We start from the raw sequence: 22,834 nt of genomic DNA on the forward strand, positions 1-22,834 counted from the left end.
TGACTAGAGAAATTGGTCTCAATATTCCGGAAAACAATACAAGGAACCAGTAGTAGTGGTGGCCGATCAAATGGATCTAGCTCGATCGTGACCCGTGTGCGTAAACTAAACTTTCAAAATAATTAACATTCAAGTCTGTTTTTAGTATTTCAAATATATCTTTTATTGTTTTTTTACAGTAGATAATAAAGCTGCCGCTGAAGTTGTAAAAAATATACACATTTAATTTGAAAGCAGAAGAAGAGATCATGCGTAATGATCTAGGATGACGAATGAATTATTCTTGAGAAAAGAGTAATGATTAATCATGTCAGGATCTTATTGTACTTTTTCAATACGTGTAAGATTAGACAGCACAGATGACGTTTAGCATCTGGGATCTGAGATCTAGGGTCTGGTATAAAGCAAATCTCGTTTCTTTATAAACGATTCAAATGCTGCATTAGTGTCAGGAGAAGTGAAAAATTAAATACTTACAAGCTAATTCATGATATAAATCTTCAAAACTAAAAAAATATTTTCGCAACAGCTGGATTGCGAGAGGACCTGAAAGTTCTCATGATCACTCAAGCTGGGGTATAATTTACCTTTACATGTTTATCTTTACAAGTAATAATCACAAATAATGATATTTATATTATGCTATTAGTGATGATGAGTTGATGACTGCGATGAGCTCTCAGTAATAATTATCTGATATCGATGGACACCATATTTATATATATACATATTTATCTATCATGATATGCACTTTATATGTAATTATTATTATTTTTATAAAAATTTCAAGCGTAATTAATAATTATAAAATTTTTATATCAACAGCAGGCAGAAATTAATGAAAATAATTTTTACAAATTGCAGAAGAAGCAGAGTCTGTCAGAGTGCGATATGCGACTTGACTAATTTACAAGAAAGTCGATTGGAAATCAAATATAACCGGTCGTTATATTAATTTACTGCACATATATACAAGTAGTGTGAAATATATAATTAATAGAAAAAGAAGAAGATTATGATTAACGCTGGATTCATTTTATAATTTTGAAATTTGCGATGCAATGAAAAGTTATATGTTGTAACAAAAAAAAATATTGAGATTTCCTGCGATAAATAAATTTTTTTGCATACTAAATTACAGTTTGATGGTAAGATATGAGAAGAATCATTAAAATGAATTTTAATTGAAAGTAAAAAAAGTAAATTATTGATTTAGAATTAATAAGTTTTGCAAAGTAGGCTAGTAAATTATATATATTACAATGAATTAATATTCTGAAATGGAAACACAGCATTTAAATTATTATAGACACGCCTCGAAAGATTTTATGATGAAAAATAATTTGAATTAATTTTTACAGCGAACTAGAAATTACAAATTAATTATAAATTATTCAAATGTCATCAAGTTACCGGAGAATTTGATGGATTAAAAAGTAATTATAGATCGAGATCGTGCAATTATATTCGAGTGCAGTTCGCACGTGTTTAAATAAACGTTATTGCTGGAATATTCTCGTGTCTATGAAGATGATTCGCAATAATCTTAGACTATTGAGAAAGTCTTGTGTATTAACGGAACATGGCATCGTTTTCACTGGCCAGTTGGACCAATCATTACGTCCATTATTTTATTTATTCAGACTTTGATACGTGTGTGCGTATGACAAAGAATCAGTAACCGATCGGTGGTGAAATTTCTAATTTAATTTGCATAGTAAATAAGTAGAAATAAAAATATAAAAGATGGTAATATTTTTCTTATCTTTATGTAAGTTTCAATGTCGACTTTGATGGATTAACGGTAAAATAAACTCTTAGGTTTAAATACGGAAATTGTTGGCCCTCAGTTTCTATTAATTACTTAAGATTCATTATTTTTATTTATATGTAAATTTTTATAACTTTCTTCAATAGTTTCCATTATTGTAAATAAATGAATTTCATATTTTACTTTCAAACAAATTATATTTATTATTATTATTATTATTATTATTTTTTTTTGTTGATAATAAAAATCAAAGATGTTGAAAGTATTAAGAAAAATTATTTAGTTTATAGGGCAATTGTTTTTTATTGTCTTTTATTTAAAATGATTGAGGAATCGATAAGATTCGCACGAGTTCACATGATAGAAGAGAGTTAAAGTATTTATAAATAATAGTAATAATAATTTAAAATAAGATAGTGATAAATAAAAACAATAAACTTCCGTGAAAACAAAAAGAGAAAGTAAACAGTAAATAATATGTATACTAAGATAATAATTAGTGCAAGATATCAAAACCCGGAGGTAATTAGTATTTAATTTTGTAATGAGATAATAGATTGCATATATAAAAAAAAGTAAAATTTTACATTAAACATCAAAATTTTTAATTTTTTGATTAATTGTTTTTTTTTTTTTATTTTTTTTAGGAAGTGAAAGAATGTGAAGAAATGATTAAATGGGTATTAATGTTAATTATCTAAGAGAGTAGTAAAATTTTTTAAACTCACTCGACTTTGCCGAGTTGGACTCCTCGATTGGCTGGAGAGATCTTGAAGTCCGCGGCATTCTTAAATTTTTTTTTAAAAAAACTTATTCACTGAAGTATGTTTAAAGGGTGTAATAAAAAATGGAAACTGGTATGTCAACCTGCTTCCCGTTCACTGGCTCTTTTTAATACCTCGCACGTGTCTCATCTCTCGTGTTCTTTTTATTTTATTTATTTTAACAATATTTTTTATCCTTATTATTTTAATAACAGCTTTAACTAAAAAAAAATATACCAAGCTACAGATTAATTTTTTACTCAAGTCTCTTTCTATCAAAATCCAAGTCATGATTTTCAATAGCTTTATTTTTTACCACTCGACACTCTTTTTGAATCACCGACACACTAATTGAGATATGACACTCACATTATAATAATATTTAAATTTTAAAATTCATTTTAATTTATGATAATTATTTAATTTATAAACTTTATTGATAACTAATCATCTTTACTAAAATTACAATTTTTTGAAATTTAAAACGTTCATCAAATTACTTTCGTACAATCACTTTCACTTTGTTTATACTTTGATAACAAATCAATAAATATCTGTGATAAAATAATTTAAGTCGGCTTTGATTTAAATAATTTAAAAAATTCATAGATAATTTAAATAAATAATAAAAAATTTAAAAAAATTTAGGATTTAGAACTAACGTGTCGACACGCAGATCTGGGAGTAATGAAATAACTCCTGGATCTCCAACTACCAGCTTCTTTTCTCAAACTTAGAAGGGAAAAAGTATGAAAGGTGGGGATCTATATAATGATCTTGACTGGGGGTTCTACATCCTCTTTAAATTTTTTACCTCTATATAAAATACCACAGGGTAGATAAATTTATTTAAATAAACTTTTAGAATCATCTTTAAATTTATTTTACCCTTTTATTCGCAGAAAGCAGATGGAACGATAAATAGAATGAAGAAATAAATAAAATAAAATTTCACGGATTTATAATCATTTAATATCTTCTTCAGAACTCTTGATTCCTTATAACTTTACACTCATTACATGATCTTTGTGTAAGATAGTCACGCTAACTGGCTTAGATTTATCTATCTAAGGATCTTTTATTACAAATACAAGTAAATAAGTTCTTAGAATTATAAATTTATTTATTTGAAAGTTTAAATATTTTATTTCAAAAATGACAATTAAAAATCTTTATGTTTTACTTTTATCTAAATAATTTACTGTACTTTTTTCAAATTTATTACATTTTCTTATTTTAGTTTATTGCAGTTTAGTTTTTTTATATGATCCTGAAGTTAGCCGACAGTTTAGAGTTTTTTTATTTTTACCAACAATTCAATTTAAAAACGAAGAAACTAAATATATGCACATGTTGAAAATTAAAAAAACTACAAGTGTAATTTTTTAAAATATTTTTTTTTTTTTTAATAATTCATCCTTTTTCAAAAATTTAAAAATTATTAAACGTGATCTAATTTATGTGTGAAGATAGTTGACAATTTAAAATTTAAAAAATTTAAAAATGAGTGAATTAAATGTAAATAGAATAAAATTCAAAAATGCACATTTATAAAATTTGAAAATCGGTGGATTTTTTTAATTTTCATATTTTTTATTGTTTTCTTCGTTTACTTGTAATTTAAAATTTGTCTCACATCTGCTATATTCACACTCATGCTATTTTTTTATTGTAATATTTAAAAATATTTTTCCCGCTAACCGTAAGATGGCCACGAGAATTCAAAACACTCAACTGTTTTTTCGTCAATGCGTATTTTGTTACAAGACAAAGGACTAGTGAACTATAAAATTAATCTACGACGTAAGTAAAAGATTTTTAGAGACAATCGTTGGATTATTTGTAACAATATTAATCTGCATGATTTATTATAATTAATAAACTAATATTAATAAATAATGAATGGTGATTATTTAAATTGTGATAACAAAATGATGGCTGTTAAAGTTGAGCACGATGCATGCTGTTCTAATGACAATAATAATGATATCAATGTTATTAATAATAATGAAGTTGATGAGATAAAATCAAAATTTAAATTTGAAAATAATGTTAAGTGTAAAAATAAGTGTTTCAATCTTGTTGACAAGTGGATTAATAAAGCTATTGTTCGAGTTCCAACTGGTGATAATTGGCACAATATCATACAAAGGGAAATTGCGCTGCTGAAAGTGAGATACCCGTTTTTGACAAAAAAACAGCTCAAAGGAAAAGCTCTTGTTAAATTTGGAATCCCATGTTTTATGGGAAATATTGTTAGGTATTTAAATATATTATATTTTCTATTTTGATACGGAAAGTAGCACAGATTGAAAATTGCAAATGAAAAATTCAAAAAATTCTGTTTATTTTTAAAAATTTTTCTGATGTCAGTATTACATATTTATTATATTTGTCAATCATATATTCTATATCAATTGGGATAAATTATTGTGTCCAAACCCCGTAAAATCTAGCCTTCATATAAATTATGTTTTATACATTTATGTGATGCAAAAACTGTTAAAAATTCTGTCTCGTCTTCTCATTTTCCTTTTTTAGCTGTACGATAAATTTCAAAAATATTTTTACGCAAAATATATAAGGAAGCTACAAGTAAGTAAAGGGCGGGAACTCGGGTATTTTATCCCTTGTCACTGATTTCCTGTCTTGTTATTTAGTAGAATATAAAGTTGACAGTAGGGACAGTAGATTGATATACTGAGAGTAATTAAATTTATTTTTATTTTTATTTTTATGTAATAGGACAGGCGACAAGAAAGTCACAGGTGCACTTGCCAAGGAATTATTAAGAACTCAAGTAAAAAAATCAAGAGTTCCAGCGGCATTTAAAGTTTCTCATAAAATTTTACCTTCTGTTAAAAAACTTGATGTCTCTCACAATCAAGTATCAACTATAGAAAATTATCTCGAGTCAAACTCACATGTTATAAAAGATTTGAAAACTGAAAACAAAATGTTTCAACAACTGAAGAGTGTTGATGATAATTTCAAATTACGAAATCCATATCATTCAAATGAGAAAGAAAATGATTGTCCAAATACACCGAGGAAGAAAAGAATTCACGGTTCTATCCACGTTTCATTGAAGACTTGCTATGATTGCGATGACCCGCAAACACCGACTAAGAAATTGAAATTAGAACCGACAAAACGAGAAGACAGAAGATTACTAAAATTTGTTACACAAGCTGCAGATAAAGTAATGGTCGAATCAGATACTGAGTCTGATAAAAGTTTAATGAAACCGGATTGTTCACCCTCGCCATTAACCAAAGATTTGATGCAGAGAATCAAAAATAATCCTTTGGTTTATATATGGGACAGAGATGCAGATAAATGTGATTTGGATGACGTTCCTTTGTCACAAGCAGATAAAAATTATGTCGAGTCTAATTCTCATGGTAAAAAAAATTTGAAAATTGACAACAAAATGTTTCAGCAACTGAAGAGTGTCGATGATAATTTAAAATTACAAAACCCATATCATTCAAATCAGAAAGAAAATGATTGTCCAGATACACCGAGAAAGAAAAGAATTCACGGTTCTATCCACGTTCCATTGAGGACTTGCTATGATTGCAATGACCCACAAACACCGACTAAGAAATTTAAATTAGAACCGACAAAACGAGAAGACAGAAGATTACTAAAATTTGTTACTCAAGCTGCAGATGAAGTAATGGTCGAATCAGATATTGAGTCTGATAAAAGTTTAATGAAACCGGATTGTTCACCTTCGCCATTGACAAAAGATTTGATGCAGAGAATAAAACATAATCCTTTGGTTTATATATGGGATAGAGATGCAGATAAATGTGATTTGGATGACGCTCCCTTGTCACAAGCAGATGAAAATTTGAAAGCTAAGAAGAATGACAGAAATGAAGAAATATTGACAGTTGATTTAGAGTCTTCTTCATTAACGGAATCACTCAACTCGTCAGAATATCATTGGCCAGCTGGCCAACGTTTGCGCGAGTCTCTGTCCCTTGAAAAATTAGACTCAACTCACAAGTCATTTGAAAAACTCAGTCTCGAAGATGACTCTGATTTGATAACAATCTCACCCATTCGTAAAAATACTCAAGATTTTTTGAGAACGAATTTAAATAATAATATTGTGAGTCCTCTTACTCAAGATACTTTGTCAATAAAATTATCCGCAAGTCTTGATCACGACTACGCTAAAGATGATGCCACTCAATTTGTGTCTTCTAGTTCTTTAAATTCATTATTTCCTTTTGACTCTCGAATTTTTTCTATTAGATCTGATGACGTTAGCAGTGACAATGAAAGACAATTACCGTTGGACTTGAGTGGAAGTTTAAAAAACATGGATAATATCTTCACACCACCTTCGCTTCCGATCCAAGATATTAATTCAATACCGTCACAACTACTGCAAGATTCATTTATGAGAAACAATTTCAATGAGAATGAGTTTAGTGAAAATGAATTCAGTGAATATCCAGCTGATTCTTCAAATCAATTTACGTTATCTGATTTATGTGATGAATTCAACGAAGGCTGGAAAAAAGTTCCCTACAATCGATCAGTTCCTCCAAGTACTGACATCTGTGAAGAAATGAATAGGATATCGATCGAAGAGATCAAACAGAACGTCATCCATATTATTGATTATCTTTATTACGATAACGATTAAAATAATTTATTTTTTTTTTTATTATTTTATTTTTTGAGTTTAAAATTTCTATATTGTTGTTTTTATTTATGAACTTGCTTATGCGTATAAATAATACGCAGTCGGTATTTATCTTAATTTTAACTTTTGAAAAGCAAGACAAAAAATTGCTTTGATTTACGATAAAAAAATAGTAATTGATGTTTGTTATGCATTTAGAATGGTCTTTATTTATTTACTTTAAAATATTTTTAAAAATATCAAATACTTTTTTTTATAAAACAAATCCGATACTTGGTAGTAGACTTGGAGTTTAGTAAATCATTTTTTTTTTTTTTTTGTATAATTTTCATTTCAAAATAAATCCTACATAATTATTTAAATTAATAGTCAATAAGAGTAAATTTTAAGTGCGTTACATTAAACCCACAATAAATTTTGTGATATTGACGTTTAAAAAAATGTAAAACATTATTAATAGAATAATAAATTTGTCATAATATTTAAAACATTATAATTAAACTAATAAATTATTTTTTTTTCTTTGATCCAAATCCTGAGAATCCCATAATTGCTGCCATTTCATCACCACCACTACCAGTTTCTTCTTCATTAGCTTCTTCTATCTTACGTTTTTTGTCTTTTCTTTTTTCTTTTCTGTACTCTTTTATTTTTTCTTCCTGAAAATATTCAATAAATAATTACAATAAATAAATTTACAAGTAATTGATTCATACAATAATTAATACCTCTTCTTTTAATTCTTTAACTCGTTGCTCAAGATCATAATCTTTCTTCTTTTCTTCCAATTTCTTTTTATTTACATTAAAACGTGCCTTCACTTGTTCCAATGTCGATCTTTCGACTTTCATAGACATTCCCAAATTTCTTTGATCTATTTCAAAATTAAAATTTAAATACATTAATTAATAAGTATATAATTAATATTAATAGAGTAATTGACATAAAAGAACTTACGTTTGGTTCCATTAATATGATCCAAGAAATTAATGGAATCTTTGACGACACAATCGCAGACATTACAGTAATATCTGTAATTAATTTACAAATAAAATTTGAATATTTAATTTTTCAAATTTAAAATTAAATACTTACCCGCCAGTTTGAGACGAAGGTGTATTTTTATTAATGACAACACTTTTGCCAAGCTTAGATTCCAAATCAACTTTATAATCTCTCTGCTTAAGTAATTCTCGTTTTACAGCTGGTTGTTTAGGAATACCCAGTTCTTCTTCGGCAATCTCCTCTTGTAGACGTTGGAGAGCCATCCTCTCGTACTCCTCCCGATTCCATTTTCTCCGATGATCGTCTGGTCTTTGCTATTTAAAAAAAAATTAATTTTTAATTCATTCAAATACTTTAAATAAATAATCGATTTTTTGTTTTCAAAAATTTTAAATTCTTGACAACAAAAGTTTTGAAGATAACCTGAAAAATAAGTATGTTACAACAAATAAAAAATTTAATTACCGTCATTTTGTTGTTTCTTTCAATGCTTTATTGAATGTCAATTTTAATAATAATTTATTGTCACAATAAAATATATAAGTAATTTGACAAGTAAGCAAATTATTTTATCAGATGTCAGATATCTATTTTTTTTTTATTTTTCAAGTATAATTAGTGATATTTTTTTTTTAAAATAAATTTATTTTGTCCGATCGAAATTTAATTTAAACTCCGATTTTATTTTTAAAATTTCTAATAGTCAACGCAAAACAACAAAACAATTTTATACCACACATATGTAAATAGAATATTAATGTGACATATTTACAATTTATGAAGTATCGATACTCGAACGAGCGCGAATATTTAAAATATCATTTTTTTTTTGTTTTTTTTTTTTTTTTTTTTTTTTTTTCAAATTTGAAACTTAGAAAATTAATTTACATAAATAATTAAAATTAATATTTATATATTATATTATATTTATATTGATAATAATGAATGATCGATAAAAAAAAAGTAGTCCAACATATATGTAAATACTCTCCTATGGTCAGTCTCCATAAATGGAAGCTGAGCGCTTAACATCAGACAAATTTAAAATTATTAATAAATAAAGTAAATAATTAATAAAATAAAATTAAAAAAAACCGCGTATTCGAAAAATTTTGAAAAGTGTATTTTTTAAATTATTTACTTTGTTAAAAAAATTTTAAATTCGTCTGATGCTGCTGGACTCACGTTAATTTTTTAATTTTTTTAAACGATAAATTAAAAAAAAAAAATATTTGAAAAAATTGCGCCTGTATTTTTTAAAATTTTCTACAGATGCATATTTTTCTTTTTAATTGTTTTGTAATTGATTTGTTGGAAAAGTTGTCGATTGTTTGCTGACTTCGGATCATGTGTTGGTACACATGTAGTTCAAGAAGAAACTGCTGCCATCTAGAGCACAAGTATTTGCAGACAACTTCAGGCTGTTTTAAATTAAATTGGTTAGTTTATAATACTCTCAGTAGAATATTCCATACTTACATGTGTTCAATACATTTATATTTATATATATGTTCACATGTATTTTAATTTTTTAACTCCAAAGTTTCAGTACACATATAAAACGCATATCCATTGAGGATGTCACCGTGATGACACGGTCGCTAGTTCAGAAGCCTCGGAAATAACGGAGTTGATCCATTAATTTTATGTCCATATTATAATATAATGCAATGTTAGTCAACACTGAATTAATACGGTAGCAATAATGCCAGGGTGAGTGATTTTTAATTTATACTAATAAATAATTTAAAAAAAAAAAATCGTTGCTCCAAAAATGGGCAGTCGTGTGTTTACTCCATTAACATTTAAATAAGTTTGTAACTTAAATATATTACTTAAGATCTTTAAATACTTAATCTATTTAAATGGATAATAATAATGTGCTTAATAAAAATTTAAAATTGTATTCGTGGCGTCATCGTTCAGTTTACTCTACTAAATAGTTTGTAACAATGAAAAGTATCTACAAGTGCATTGTTATCTGGTTTAAATTTTTAAAACTTTTTTTCTTGAGTGGTTGATATTTTTTATAAGATATTTATTATTGTTATTATTGTTTTTATATAGATGTCAAACCACGCTAAGAACGACAGTGTCCAACGGGGGAATGCGATTGATTATGATAAGCAATTTCAGGAAGACTTGGAAAGAGCACAAGCTCTCAGTTTGGAGAGTTTGGCTCTGGAGAAATTTAAAATGCAAAGACAGTTAGAATGCTCTAATAATTTTTTACAAAATAAATTTACTACGCAACAATGTAGTTTTACGAATAGCGGTAATAATATTTCTGAAGTAGACAGCTCAGGTTCATCGGATAAGTAAATATTATTATTATTTTAAATATATTATAGATATATTAGATATGATAATTGATAAATGATAATAATTTAAATCAATAGATTACAATTAAGAAGTCGACCAAGGCCGGGTGGAACGCAATCAAAAAATTCTCCGATAATAGCACCGCCACCAGTACCCTGTCGTCGCAATTCAACGACAACAGTTGGCCCGACATCATCCAATACAACTGACCTTATTAATTTTACCAGTCCCGTTAAATCAGAGTCTAGTTTAGACGAATATTGTAGTGGGACATCGACTGTCCCGTCAGTATCGCAGCCGTCAATTGAACCCAAGTGGGATACTCATCCTTCGCTTCTTAAAAGAACGACAAGAGTGTCGAGGAGCAACAGTTCTGCAGCAGCATATCAAACTCATGACTTTCGTTATCACTCACCTTCCCCAGGACCCCGGGCTTCTACGGCGCCTTGCACGCCTGGTACTCCGGGAATAAGTCCAGTTATAACTCAGACAGAGAGTGTCGGTGATGGTATACCTCAGGTAAATTTATGTTTATACTATTTATGATTACTAATTATTATTATTTTATTATACTAATATTATATTCCAGCTGGCTTGGAATTTTTTTAATTTTAAAAATTATTTCTTCGCTCAGGTATCTCTGATCTAAAGCTTTTAATTATCACTCACGAGCCTCCAATTTATTTTTATCTTTTTACACTCACTTATCACTGATTCTCATCGTAGAATATAATTATTTAGGTTTAGTTTTATAAAACACACCCACATCTAGTTTAAAATTTTCAAAAGTCATTGTATTTATTTAAAATATTTTTTAATATCTATTTTTTTTTTATAGATCCCACCATTGCCTATGAATTATCGCCCACCAGTAGGTGGTCCAGCGTGCGCGTCAACAAAACCAATATTCCCAATAGATGACGGACAGCTAAAAGTATTAAAAGTAATTGAAAAAAAACCAAATAATAATTTGATAGATCTGAGCGTATTCGAGAGTATAGAAGACAAGACAAATGTACGAGTGAGTGTACTTGAAGCATTTGATCCTCTACTTATAAAGACTGAAGAACCCAACAAAGAACTAAAACCATCAAAAGATGAATCCGTCAGTAAAGTTGATGGATCTCTTTACGACCCGTTCGATCCCTTTGACTACATGTACAGCACAAATGAAAGTGTTAATTCCGATCCGGTTTATGCTGCGGTAGAAAAAACGGCAATGTCACCAACTGTGTCACCAGCGGCACCCCCACTGCCTCCAAGAAATTCATCTGCCTGGAATACGATAGAAAAACGACGGACTTCACTAGACCGACGACGAAAACGTCAGACTCGTTTGTATGAAAATATATCAGTTGTAAAAGCGCGCGGTTCGTTACAGGATTGTGATCTGAAAGCATTTCATCGTATGATTAAAGCCGTGAGGAGTGAATTTCCTTTTAACGATCCGGGTACAAATATTGGTCATGTCATCAGTCCTATGATGGAGAATCTTTATCCAGACGGAACCAGTATAAAGTTAGTCGTCCATCCGCAATTGTCAGACAATTCAGTTGATTCAGTACCGTCCATAACTTTTACTTGCAACGTTAGTTGTAGCGTCGAACACGTTATTCTTAATGTCGCTTGTTCATTAGAAGATAATAATATCGTTAGTGTTGAAAAATATTGTCTGAGAGTGTGGGGTCTAGCTGAATATTTAGCTCCCAACACGACATTAGCGCAGTATGAATACATTCATCAGTGTATTAAACTTGAAAAGGACATTGAATTGGCAATTATAACACGGGCGCAGATAAAAAGATCAATAGCACGATCACTACAAGATGACAATAGAGATCAAGATTTAAAACTTGAAGATATTCTTCCCAATGAGCCTTTGGAGCCTATTTCTTATGACACTTTAATTATTTTATTGGAGACTGTTGAAAAAGAAATGGAACGTGTAGAAACAGCGGCAATTCAACTTGCGTCACCTAATCACAGCTCTAGTCTTTTACCGCAATTGCAGCCCAGAGGTGTTGTACAGGCTGTCAAAGCTGTGTGTGCGCTGATGGGTAACATCGAGACCTATGAAATAACGGAAGCTGTTGATAATTTCGTCAACGCATGCTGTCAATTTTTACCCCAAATGCATACGACCAACATTGAATGCAAGAAACCTGAAATTCTTCACGAAGACGGCGATTACTCGGTCGTAACACTCAGGACAAAGTTTCCCGAAGTTCTGGGTTCTCATTGTCACAAAATACGCGACGCTATTCAAGACCTCGTTGAGACGTACTGTCATGCATTCCGTGTTGACTTTCAATTGAAATTACGTGGCGAGTATCTGACCAGCACTTTGGTATCATCGGAAGTACTGGACACTGTGCTAGTGCGCGTTGGATCTTTGCATCGACTACCAAACTCTTGGAAACACGACGATTATATTGTAGCTGCTCAAATATTCCATGGAACTCGACCTGTTGGTAATCCCGTGCTCTCTGAGCCTATGACTCTTAATGTTAATTTTTACTCAAGAATACTCTTCAATACCTGGTTAGAATTCCGTGGTATCAGCGTTTGTCAAGTACCTCGTGAAGCGAGACTAGTACTGGTTATTTACGGTCGCACTTTACAGCCAACTGAGCACGAAGCTAATTCGTCGACTGAAGGATCGATGCAAAAAGAAGAGTTAGGATGGGGCGCGATACAGTTTTTTGACTACGATGGAGTTATGAGTCAGGGTAATTTTTTCTTGTCACTGTGGCCAGCTGCTGCTGACAAACGACTTGGTCCTGCACCAGCACCTGGTATTCATCCTTACGGTGAAACTAATCCTATTATTGGATTAGAACTTCCTGATTACGGAGGACGAGTATTATTTCCTACCGAATTACGTGATCATGATGTTGAATCACTGGACATTAATTTACTGGATCAAAATACTAAAGAGTTGCTGCTGGATATTTGTCAGCAAGACACTTTTTCTCGACCGCCAGTCGATGAACGAGAAATTCTATGGGAAAAACGTCACTATTTGCATGATATACCCGAAGCATTGCCGAAAGTTTTGCTGGCTGCTCATAGCTGGGACTGGGCATGTCTTCCAGATCTTCATGCTTCACTCAGAGTTTGGAGCCCACTGCCGCCTGTTCAAGCTCTCCAGTTACTTCTGCCTTGCTTTCCAGATATCAAAGTACGAGAAATGGCAGTCGGTTGGATTCGCGAGCTCAGTAATGACGAACTTGTTGATTATCTTCCTCAATTACTTCAAGCATTAAAACATGAAACATACGAGGCATCTCCTCTTGCTAGATTTTTACTAGAACGAGCCTTATTGTCACCACGTGTCGCCCATCATATTTACTGGCTTTTGACTCAGTCACTTCCAGGACAAAGTCCTCAGGTACCAGTGGAATATTTTATTAATAATTATCTTTTTTGTTTTTATAAAATTAATAAATTTATTTTTGACAGAACTCTGGTGAGACATCGCAAGAAGATGATAAATGTATTAGTTTTACTCGGTACCAAAGAAGACTACAATTGATGCTTCGCGCACTGCTGGCAGTAATCGGGGAAGCTTTGAGAAATAGTTTTCTAACTCAACAATTATTAGTTAAAAATTTAAATGAAATCGCTGAGAATATCAAGACAACTAAAGAGTCATTGCGAATGGAAGCATTAAAATTGGGGTTGCAAAATATTCATTGTCAGTTAGCTGAAGATGAGGGCACTTGCTTACCATTGTCGCCAAGTAGACAAGTCTTTGGTATAAATATTCAAACTTGTTCATATTTTCCATCGTTTACATTACCGTTAAAAATAAGTTTCATCAGTTGTGACAACGTCATTAGTCCGGCTATTTTTAAAGTCGGAGATGACTTGCAACAAGATATGCTTACTCTCCAGATGGTAAGAATAATGGATAAATTATGGCTCAAAGAAGGTTTGGATTTAAAAATGGTCACCTTTGCTTGCGTGCCAACTGGTAATAAACGCGGTATGATTGAAATGGTAACGAATGCCGAAACACTGAGAAAAATTCAAGTTGAATTTGGTCTCACGGGTTCATTTAAAGACAGACCTATTGCTGAATGGCTCGCAAAACATAATCCGTCTGAATTAGAGTACGAGAGAGCTGTTGAAAATTTTACAGCTTCATGTGCGGGTTATAGTGTTGCTACTTACATTCTAGGAATTTGCGATCGTCACAATGATAACATTATGCTTAAAACATCTGGCCACTTGTTTCATATTGACTTTGGAAAGTTTTTAGGCGACGCTCAGATGTTTGGTAATTTTAAAAGGTAATTTTTTTATTTTTTAAACCAAATTACGCACCGGGGTATGTTCAGAAAAACTTAAAACTAGAGGAACGAAAGAATATCTGGTACTGCTGGTTTGCTTTCGCAGTTAATGAACGCATTATAGTGGTCAAATTATTCCTCTAGGTCACCCAGATAATATTCGTGGACGTAGAAGTTGTATCTTGCTCTTCCAGAGTTAATTTCTGGACATGCCCTGGTTTTGCGACATCCTAAGTAACACAGAAACTAAAGTGATTAGAAATTTTTCACCGAAAAAGTACTTGGCACAAATGATGACAAAAAGGAAATTACAAATAAGTCTTTTAAGCAGATATTTTATCGCTGACATAAATTTCTAATTGATTTGTCAACATTTTGATGCTTAATAGATCAAAAAATAGCTTCAAAACTCCTGTCTAATAGATGTCACAAAGCCCTGTGCTACTTGGGATCTATAATTATCAATAAGACACAAAAATGTTGACAAAATAACGAGAAATTTGTGATAAAAAAAATCTGATCAAAAGTCTTGACACAAATGGCGGCAAAAATTTAATTGTAAATAAATATCAAGTGTCATCTGGACGACGTCAATTGCATGACTTTTTTAAGGCGGGAAAAAAAATAGAAATTTTCTATCTCCTAAGTTAAAAATAAAATTTGTCTTGTCTTTTGACATCTTAAAGTTGTCTCTGTGCTACTTGGGAATTTGAATTAAAAAAAGAAAAAAAAATGATTTCTTGTTTATTTTTATTTTATAGGGATCGAACTCCATTCGTATTGACTTCAGATATGGCGTACGTGATCAACGGAGGCGATAAACCGTCGGCGAAATTTCATAACTTCGTCGATTTGTGCTGTCAAGCTTTCAATATTGTACGGAAACATGGGAATCTTATTCTTCATTTATTTGGTTTGGTAAATAATTAACTTATATTATTTTATTTAATAAGTAATTGGCTTTTAAAAAATATTATTGATAACTTTGTGTTAGTTGAGTATTTATTAACTACTAAAGTACTATGAAAACATATAAAAACACCAGAACGGAAGAGCTCATCCTGTTTTGTTATCAGAAGGTGTTTTATTATCGCGTCAGTAACTTTAGTATATTATGTTAATTAGTCTCTCGTCCGGAACTCGACCATAATATCTCAGTTATTATTACGCCAGTTGTTCAGTTGTAACCAAAACAACTTTTTAAATAATAGTATAAAAATTTTTAAATTTTTAAAAATGGAAAATTTATTACAAGAAAAATTACAAGAGATATCGCGAAATAAAAAAATAATTGACCGAAAATTAAGTGATATTGAGATAAAAGAGACGTTAAATAAATTTAAAATGAATGAATACACTAATCCACAGATGACGTCCTCTGGTATTCCTGGAGTTACAATGGATGCTGTGAGTTATGTACAAAAAGCTCTTCTACCAGGACAAACAAATCCTGAGGCTGCTGCAACGTTCGCACGAATGATTGAAAGCTCTCTGAAAAATTGGTTCACTCAATTTAATTTTTTCCTCCACAATTTGGCGCAATTGAGGTTCACTGGTGATCACAACGACGGTGAACTTTTATCATTTATTCCCCGTACCTACACGTAAGTCATCATAAAAAATTAATATTTTTTTATCACTATCACTATCACTAAATTTATTATATTTTTATTTTTTCCACAGGATGCAGCAAGAAGGACAACTAACAAGTGTCCAAGTTCATGGCTACCAAAAACGCTACGATCCAGAAAAATATTACATGTACATTTTAAGAATACAAAGAAAGGGTCAACCAGATCCAACTTATTTATTCCGCTCGTACAAAGAATTTTGCGAATTCTATCAAAAATTATGCATTCACTTTCCTCTTGCCAAAGTTGCCAGGTAAATTATATCTTCTATATTTCAGTTTCGCTTTCTTTATAATCTTTCTGAACTTTAACTTGTAATTTTACATCATTTTTATTTTCACTTGATACTGCTTGTGGTATCGGAGCTCGATCCTTTATCTTCTTACTTTTTAATTTATTTATTTTATTTCCCGTTTCTCGGGAATTATTTACGTCCGCTGTATTTTGCAAATAATGGATTCTATTGTAGTCATCAAAGTCTTTGTCTTGTTGCTCTGTACCATTTTGCATATTCTTACCATCACTATTTTTCGTCAATGATGCCATGGGATTTTGTGGTGGCAATAAATTCGGTACAACTGGAGGAGAGACAGGAATTATTTTTTGTTTTTTAAAACTTATTGATTCTGATGGACTCGGTTTGTTATCAGATTCACAATCAAACTGAGAAAACTGTCGATAGAATCCAACACTTTCCGTTTCATTAACATTTTTTTTATCCATTTTTATTCTTGCTCTGAACCACTTCAACCCCATTTTTATTTTTATTTTTAACTTGTAAATATATTTAACTGATTAATTATTTTCTCAGAGCAATTTTATTGAGTTTGATACGTTCTAGTTACCGTCTATCTATTCTTATCTCAAATATACGTTAATTATAGGTGATTCATCGTAAATTATCAGTTTATACCGCACTATCTAATTCACTTTAACGTTCTTTGAGATTATTTTTATATAAAAAAAAATTTAGCACACGTGGAATCATAAAGATCTAAACTATATTATTTTATTGATGCATAAAATAATAATCTTTTAATGTCATATAGTTTAAGTATCCACTGACATAATATTAGAAAAAAAAATATTTGTTTTACTTAAGCTTTGATTATTTATTTTTTTAGCTTACCGAGTGGTATGAGCGTGGGCCGATCAAACATAAAGCAAGTGGCAGACAAACGTCGAGCAGATATCGAGAAATTTTTACTTAGTCTATTTAAAATGGCACCTGAAATATCACAAAGTGACCTTGTTTATACATTTTTTCATCCATTATTACGAGATCAACAGAATGCTGATATTCATCTTCGTAAAGTAAAAGGTAAAAATATATTATTTTTTTGCCGCGCTATCAGTCAGAAATAAGTCTGTTTTGGCTGGCTCCAGGCATCAAAATTCGATAAAAACACTTCAGACCGAGTGATGTCAATCCTCGGAGTCAATACCCTCATCTGAAATCTTGTTTAATTCCACTCTGCGCAATGCACTATTAATTATGAACTTTATTTTATTTTTCAGTCGGTAATTGGTGGGCTGAAAAAAGAGTCAGAGATAATATCCAATGTGGACAAATAAAATTATCATTGCATTACAGCCGTGGTACATTATCAGTCATGATTCATCATGCTCGAGGTTTGCCAAAGGTTGCAAATGCCCAAGAGCCAAATACTTATGTAAAAGTATATTTGAAACCAGACCCTACAAAAGCCACCAAACGTAAAACAAAAGTTGTCAAAAAAAATTGTCATCCATCATTTATGGAAATGTTAGAATATAGAATGCCGCTAGAAGTTATTAAAGAACGTACACTAGAAGCGACTATTTGGAATCATGATACTCTACAAGAAAATGAATTTCTCGGTGGTATTCGTTTACCACTTGGTCATTTTGATTTAAATAATGAAACTATTGAATGGTTTCCTCTCGGTAGTATTCGATAGTTATTTTAATATTTTTTTTTTTTTTTTTTTTTTTTTTTTTTGACGCACAACATTTTAAAATTATCAAAATTGATTCACTAAAAAATTACGGTTGGTCCAGTGATTTCTTATCAATGATTCTAAGAATTTTTATTACGAGTTTTATATCAACTTTTGATAAATAATTCTATTGCCAGGGAATATATTTATGAACCAAAGGAGGACCTAAACTAAACTCTTTTTACACTTTAAATACTATTTAATATATTTTTACATTAACGTTTTTTTTTTTTAACTTAATTTAAATATTAATATTAATAATAATTAATAAAATATCGTGCACTTCTAATCACTAAGCGAATAATAAATAATCATATTGATAAAGATTTATAAAAATTTCCGATAGAATTGGCTTCGTCGAATGAATTTGTGATAAAATTATTTATATTTAAATGATATCTTTATACATATATATCAACTTTATTATTGATAACTAATTGTACATATTATATAATCAATTTTAATATTTTTTTTGTCCGTCTAATTATTAAATATGTAAATTTGACTTACTAAAAAAAACAATATTGATAAATTTTTATTAGTATTTTATAAATAATAATTTTTAAAAATTTCTTTTACAAAAATGTACGAAAAAAATTATACATATAAATATATAATAAATTGCTAATACAATCGTAATACAAAATATGTACTTTATATTTATGGAAAAATTTTTAAAAAATAATTGGAGACTTTTTTTTCGAAAACTACATTTGAAAACAATTTTCAGAAAAAAAACGTCTTGATAAGTCAATTTTTGGAAAAAGTTAGAGCTTATTAAAAAAAAGAAGCTTTTTTTCAATACTTTTTGCGTGATGGGCTAAAAAAAAACTTATCATTTTATAATTATAGATTAAAAATAAATTAAAAAATTTATAATTACAATATTTACAAACAAATTAAAAAAAATAAAAAAAAAAAAGAAAGTTTATCAAATAATTTAAACTGAAAGATTAATGACTGAGATAAAAATTCGTAAATATAAATAATAACACAATAAATCTGGTTTTATTAAAAATTTTCTTATCATTATCAATTTAAATAAAAAGTCTGGTCAAATGTAATAACAAATTATTATAAATTTAATAATTAATCACTGTTTTGACGTTTTAACCTGCGATTAAATATTATTGTTTAATAAAAATATTATCAGCATAATGAAAAAATGTCTCGTACAGATAAGCGCTCTGTTATAAATTAAAAATATTCTGATAAACTTTAGTTTTTATTAACATCAGTAAAGTGAGCCTAGTGGTATAAATTTTGAACTTTGGAATCACGTCATTTTATTTATTATTATTTAAGGTCAGCCATCAAGTTGGTTAATAAAATACCAGGGTAATCATTTAATTTGTAGTGAAACACCGACACCCGAGGTGATTGGAGTTACAACAAAATGTCATCAGTAGTTATTTTAGACGGTGGGTTTTCTACTCAACTTTCTGTTCACGTGGGTGAGGAAGTTGACGGGCATCCACTTTGGACAGCAAGATTTCTCGCGACAAATCCAACCGCGGTTTTTCAAACTCATCTTGATTTTTTACGCGCTGGTGCTGACGTTATTATCACCAATACTTATCAAGCTTCAATTGACGGATTTGTTCAACATCTTGGACTGACTAAAGTCGAAAGTTTTGATTTAATTACCAAAGCTGTTGATTTGGCGAAGCAAGCGCTGGAAGTTTATTTGGAAGAAATAAAAGACAAAGAAGTTTCAAATAAAAAACCATTGATTGCTGGCTCTTGTGGACCTTACGGAGCTTCTCTTCATGACGGATCTGAATACACGGGTGAATATGCCTCAAATATATCAAAAGAATTTTTAAAAAAATGGCACCGTCCTCGTATCCAAACTCTTATTAACTCGGGTGTTGACTTACTGGCACTGGAGACTATTCCCTGTCGAATAGAAGCTGAAGCATTAGTCGAACTGGTAAAAGAATTTCCTGATATGAAGGCATGGCTGTCATTTTCCTGTAAGACAGACGGAAAATCAATCGTCGACGGTAGTGATTTCCGCAGTGTCGCTAGTTCTTGTTACAATAATTCTCTTTCCAAGCAATTAGTTGCCGTTGGTATTAATTGTCTTGCTCCTACAGCTGTCACTCCGTTAATAAAAGGTATTCAAAATAATAATAAATTTATTCCACTGGTTGTTTATCCCAATAGCGGGGAAATTTATACTGTGTCTGATGGATGGAAAAAGATTGGAACAGAGCCGCCGCTGGAAACTTTTATTGATGAATGGTTGGATCTTGGAGTAAGATATGTTGGTGGTTGCTGTAGAACTTACGCTCTTGATATTTCAAAAATAATTATTCAAGTTAAGAAATGGCAGAAAAAAAAGGCACAGTCTTGTTGCTCTAAATGACAGTGAAAAAAAATACTCAATATTTAAAAATCTTAAGTAATTATTTTAAATATTTTTTATTTGCTAATAATAAAATAAATGATAATGAAGTTGCCAGACAATTAACAATTTTTTTATTTTTATCGACAATTAAATTTGAAAAAAGAAAACTAGACATGCGCATGTAGAAAATTTAAATTTAAGGGCTAGTTTTTCAAACCGGATTCAAACTAATATTGCCGGTATATATTATTTATTTTTAAATTTTCTAAATGCGTATTTTTTAAAAATTTAATTTCATTGATTATTTAATCTATTAATTAATAATTTTAAATTTGTCTGCTACATTCACACTCATTTAAATTTTTATGATCCTGAAGTTAACAGACAATTAATTTTCGGATCTTTTTCAAACAAATCAATTAAAAAAAAAAATGAGCATGTAGAAAACTAAAAAAACTACAGGCGCAATTTTTAAAAATATTTTTTTTTTTATAATTTATCTTTATTAAAAAAATTCAAAAATTTAGACGTCGGCTAACTTCAGGATTATAAATTCCACATGCGCATGTTTACTTTTTTTTATAAGTTATCATTTTAAAAAAATTCAAAAATTATCATACGTCAGCAAATTTCAGTATCATTAAAATAATTAAAATTTGTTTACTTACAAATTAATTATTTTAATTTATAAATTTTATTTTATTTAAATAATTTAAAATATCTTCCAGTAGGTAGCGTTGGAACTGCAGTTTGTTTCTCATTTTTTTTTTTTTATTAATGATAGTAAAATAAAATAATACGTATATAGTTGCGTCCATTGTCTAACTTGCTTTAGTACAACTGCATAACATCTAATAATTACAAACTAACAATTAACTACAATAATTAAAAAATTACTATCAATAATTTGAAATAATTAGTTGAATGAAAAATTCAAAAAATGACAAAAGTCACAGTATTGGATGGTAGTTTTTCATCTCAAATATCAAAACACGTGAACAAAAGTCCTGATGGAGATCCTCTGTGGACAGCACGTTTTCTGGTGACGAATCCCGATGCCGTTCGTAATGCGCACCTGGATTTTCTGCGAGCAGGAAGTGACATTATAGAGACCAATACCTACCAGGCATCAATTGATGGATTTTGTAAATACCTTGGGGTAACAGAAGCTGATAGTCTTGATATTATTGTGAAAGCCGTCGACCTGGCGAAGCAAGCTGTAAAAATATACAAAGAAGAAATAGTAAACAATGAAGATGCTGTCAATGTCAACCCGATGATCGCTGGGTCTTGTGGACCCTATGGAGCCGTGCTTCATGACGCTTCAGAATATACTGGTTCGTATGGCAAAAGAGTGTCACGTGAATTTCTGAAAGATTGGCACAGACCTAAAATGGAGACTCTGATAAAAGCTGGAGTTGACTTGCTGGCAATCGAGACGATTCCTTGTGCTGAAGAAGCTGAAGCTCTTGTTGAATTACTAAAAGAATTTCCTGATACCAAAGCTTGGCTGTCATTTTCCTGCTCGACTGACGGGTCTACGATTGTTGATGGAAGTGATTATCAAGAAATAGCATTGCGTTGCTACAATAATTCCCTCAAAGATCAGCTAGTTGCTGTTGGTGTAAATTGTCTGTCTCCTCATAATGTCACGTCATATTTGTCGAAGATAAATAAAAATAATGGAGGAAATAAATCAGTGCCTTTAATTGCTTATCCTAACAGTGGTGAAGTTTTTGTTCCTGGTCAAGGCTGGAAAAAAGAAGATGGCAAAACTTGTGATGTCAAGAAGTATACTCATGAGTGGCTGGAATTGGGGGTTCAGTACATCGGCGGCTGCTGCAGAATGACTGCTGTTGATATCGCGAAAATCCGCGCTGAAGTTGACTCATGGAAGTCGCAGGAGAGAGAGACAACTGTTTAGTTTTATAAACTTTTTTACAAGAGTTACTTTATCGTTTATTGAAAAAAGTTTATGGCCATTAAAATACAACTTTAACCTCTGTTATCGCTGAATATAAAATTTATTATGATTGTAATTTTTTACT

At 30.2% G+C, this 22,834-nt stretch overlaps 5 protein-coding genes across 7 annotated transcripts; 4 read left to right on the forward strand and 1 right to left on the reverse strand.

Moving 5' to 3' along the window:
- Positions 1-4,249: 4,249 nt before the first annotated feature.
- On the forward strand, positions 4,250-7,348 carry LOC103569925 (uncharacterized). Of its 2 annotated transcripts, none has more exons than XR_548949.2 (2): positions 4,250-4,338; positions 5,281-5,366. XR_548949.2 is itself a non-coding variant. In XM_008547478.2 (2 exons), the coding sequence occupies exons 1-2, from the start codon at positions 4,434-4,436 to the stop codon at positions 7,199-7,201; spliced, it is 2,283 nt and encodes a 760-aa protein (XP_008545700.1). In that variant the 5' UTR covers positions 4,283-4,433; the 3' UTR covers positions 7,202-7,348. The 2 variants fall into 2 exon arrangements, 1 of the variants encoding a protein (XP_008545700.1); XM_008547478.2 differs by having other exon boundaries at positions 4,283-4,795; positions 5,281-7,348.
- A 269-nt stretch (positions 7,349-7,617) lies between these two features.
- Positions 7,618-8,959, reverse strand: LOC103569924 (zinc finger matrin-type protein 2). The gene is made up of 5 exons (XM_008547477.3): positions 8,672-8,959; positions 8,297-8,520; positions 8,159-8,232; positions 7,930-8,075; positions 7,618-7,860 (listed from the first exon to the last, which is right to left on the reverse strand). Exons 1-5 carry the CDS (start codon positions 8,675-8,677, stop codon positions 7,711-7,713), a joined length of 600 nt encoding a protein of 199 aa, XP_008545699.1. The 5' UTR covers positions 8,678-8,959; the 3' UTR covers positions 7,618-7,710.
- A 531-nt stretch (positions 8,960-9,490) lies between these two features.
- Positions 9,491-18,913, forward strand: LOC103569923 (phosphatidylinositol 4-phosphate 3-kinase C2 domain-containing subunit beta). 2 transcript variants are annotated; one of them, XM_008547476.3, is made up of 11 exons: positions 9,491-9,645; positions 9,750-9,919; positions 10,274-10,524; positions 10,606-11,047; positions 11,367-13,919; positions 13,991-14,823; positions 15,585-15,741; positions 16,192-16,427; positions 16,507-16,707; positions 17,579-17,775; positions 17,973-18,913. In XM_008547476.3, the coding sequence occupies exons 3-11, from the start codon at positions 10,274-10,276 to the stop codon at positions 18,392-18,394; spliced, it is 5,292 nt and encodes a 1,763-aa protein (XP_008545698.1). In that variant the 5' UTR covers positions 9,491-9,645; positions 9,750-9,919; the 3' UTR covers positions 18,395-18,913. The 2 variants fall into 2 exon arrangements, with proteins under 2 accessions (XP_008545698.1, XP_053598159.1); XM_053742184.1 differs by having other exon boundaries at positions 9,491-9,919.
- Positions 18,914-19,436: 523 nt separating this feature from the next.
- LOC103569922 (homocysteine S-methyltransferase) lies at positions 19,437-21,581 on the forward strand. Its single transcript, XM_008547474.3, has 2 exons — positions 19,437-20,840; positions 21,515-21,581. The coding sequence occupies exon 1, from the start codon at positions 19,830-19,832 to the stop codon at positions 20,802-20,804; it is 975 nt and encodes a 324-aa protein (XP_008545696.1). The 5' UTR covers positions 19,437-19,829; the 3' UTR covers positions 20,805-20,840; positions 21,515-21,581.
- On the forward strand, positions 21,580-22,816 carry LOC103569921 (homocysteine S-methyltransferase-like). Its single transcript, XM_008547473.3, has one exon. It carries the CDS (start codon positions 21,727-21,729, stop codon positions 22,708-22,710), a length of 984 nt encoding a protein of 327 aa, XP_008545695.1. The 5' UTR covers positions 21,580-21,726; the 3' UTR covers positions 22,711-22,816.
- Positions 22,817-22,834: the final 18 nt, after the last annotated feature.

The sequence above is a fragment of the Microplitis demolitor genome, chromosome 10 (genome assembly GCF_026212275.2).
Source record: "Microplitis demolitor isolate Queensland-Clemson2020A chromosome 10, iyMicDemo2.1a, whole genome shotgun sequence".
Classification (NCBI taxonomy): Eukaryota; Metazoa; Arthropoda; class Insecta; order Hymenoptera; family Braconidae; genus Microplitis; species Microplitis demolitor.

Bases quoted from the DNA above. Each gene is read 5' to 3' on its own strand.
- LOC103569922 (XM_008547474.3), top strand. From the start codon at position 19,830: ATGTCATCAGTAGTTATTTTAGACGGTGGGTTTTCTACTCAACTTTCT.
- LOC103569923 (XM_053742184.1), top strand. From the start codon at position 10,274: ATGTCAAACCACGCTAAGAACGACAGTGTCCAACGGGGGAATGCGATT. The intron at 14,824-15,584 runs GTAATTTTTTTA...TTTATTTTATAG, and splicing joins ATGTTTGGTAATTTTAAAAG to GGATCGAACTCCATTCGTAT. The intron at 17,776-17,972 runs GTAAAAATATAT...TTTATTTTTCAG, and splicing joins TCATCTTCGTAAAGTAAAAG to TCGGTAATTGGTGGGCTGAA.
- LOC103569925 (XM_008547478.2), top strand. From the start codon at position 4,434: ATGAATGGTGATTATTTAAATTGTGATAACAAAATGATGGCTGTTAAA. The intron at 4,796-5,280 runs GTATTTAAATAT...TTTATGTAATAG, and splicing joins TTTATGGGAAATATTGTTAG to GACAGGCGACAAGAAAGTCA.
- LOC103569921 (XM_008547473.3), top strand. From the start codon at position 21,727: ATGACAAAAGTCACAGTATTGGATGGTAGTTTTTCATCTCAAATATCA.
- LOC103569924 (XM_008547477.3), bottom strand. The intron at 8,076-8,158 runs GTAAGTTCTTTT...ATTTTGAAATAG, and splicing joins TCATATTAATGGAACCAAAC to ATCAAAGAAATTTGGGAATG. The intron at 7,861-7,929 runs GTATTAATTATT...GAATATTTTCAG, and splicing joins TTAAAGAATTAAAAGAAGAG to GAAGAAAAAATAAAAGAGTA.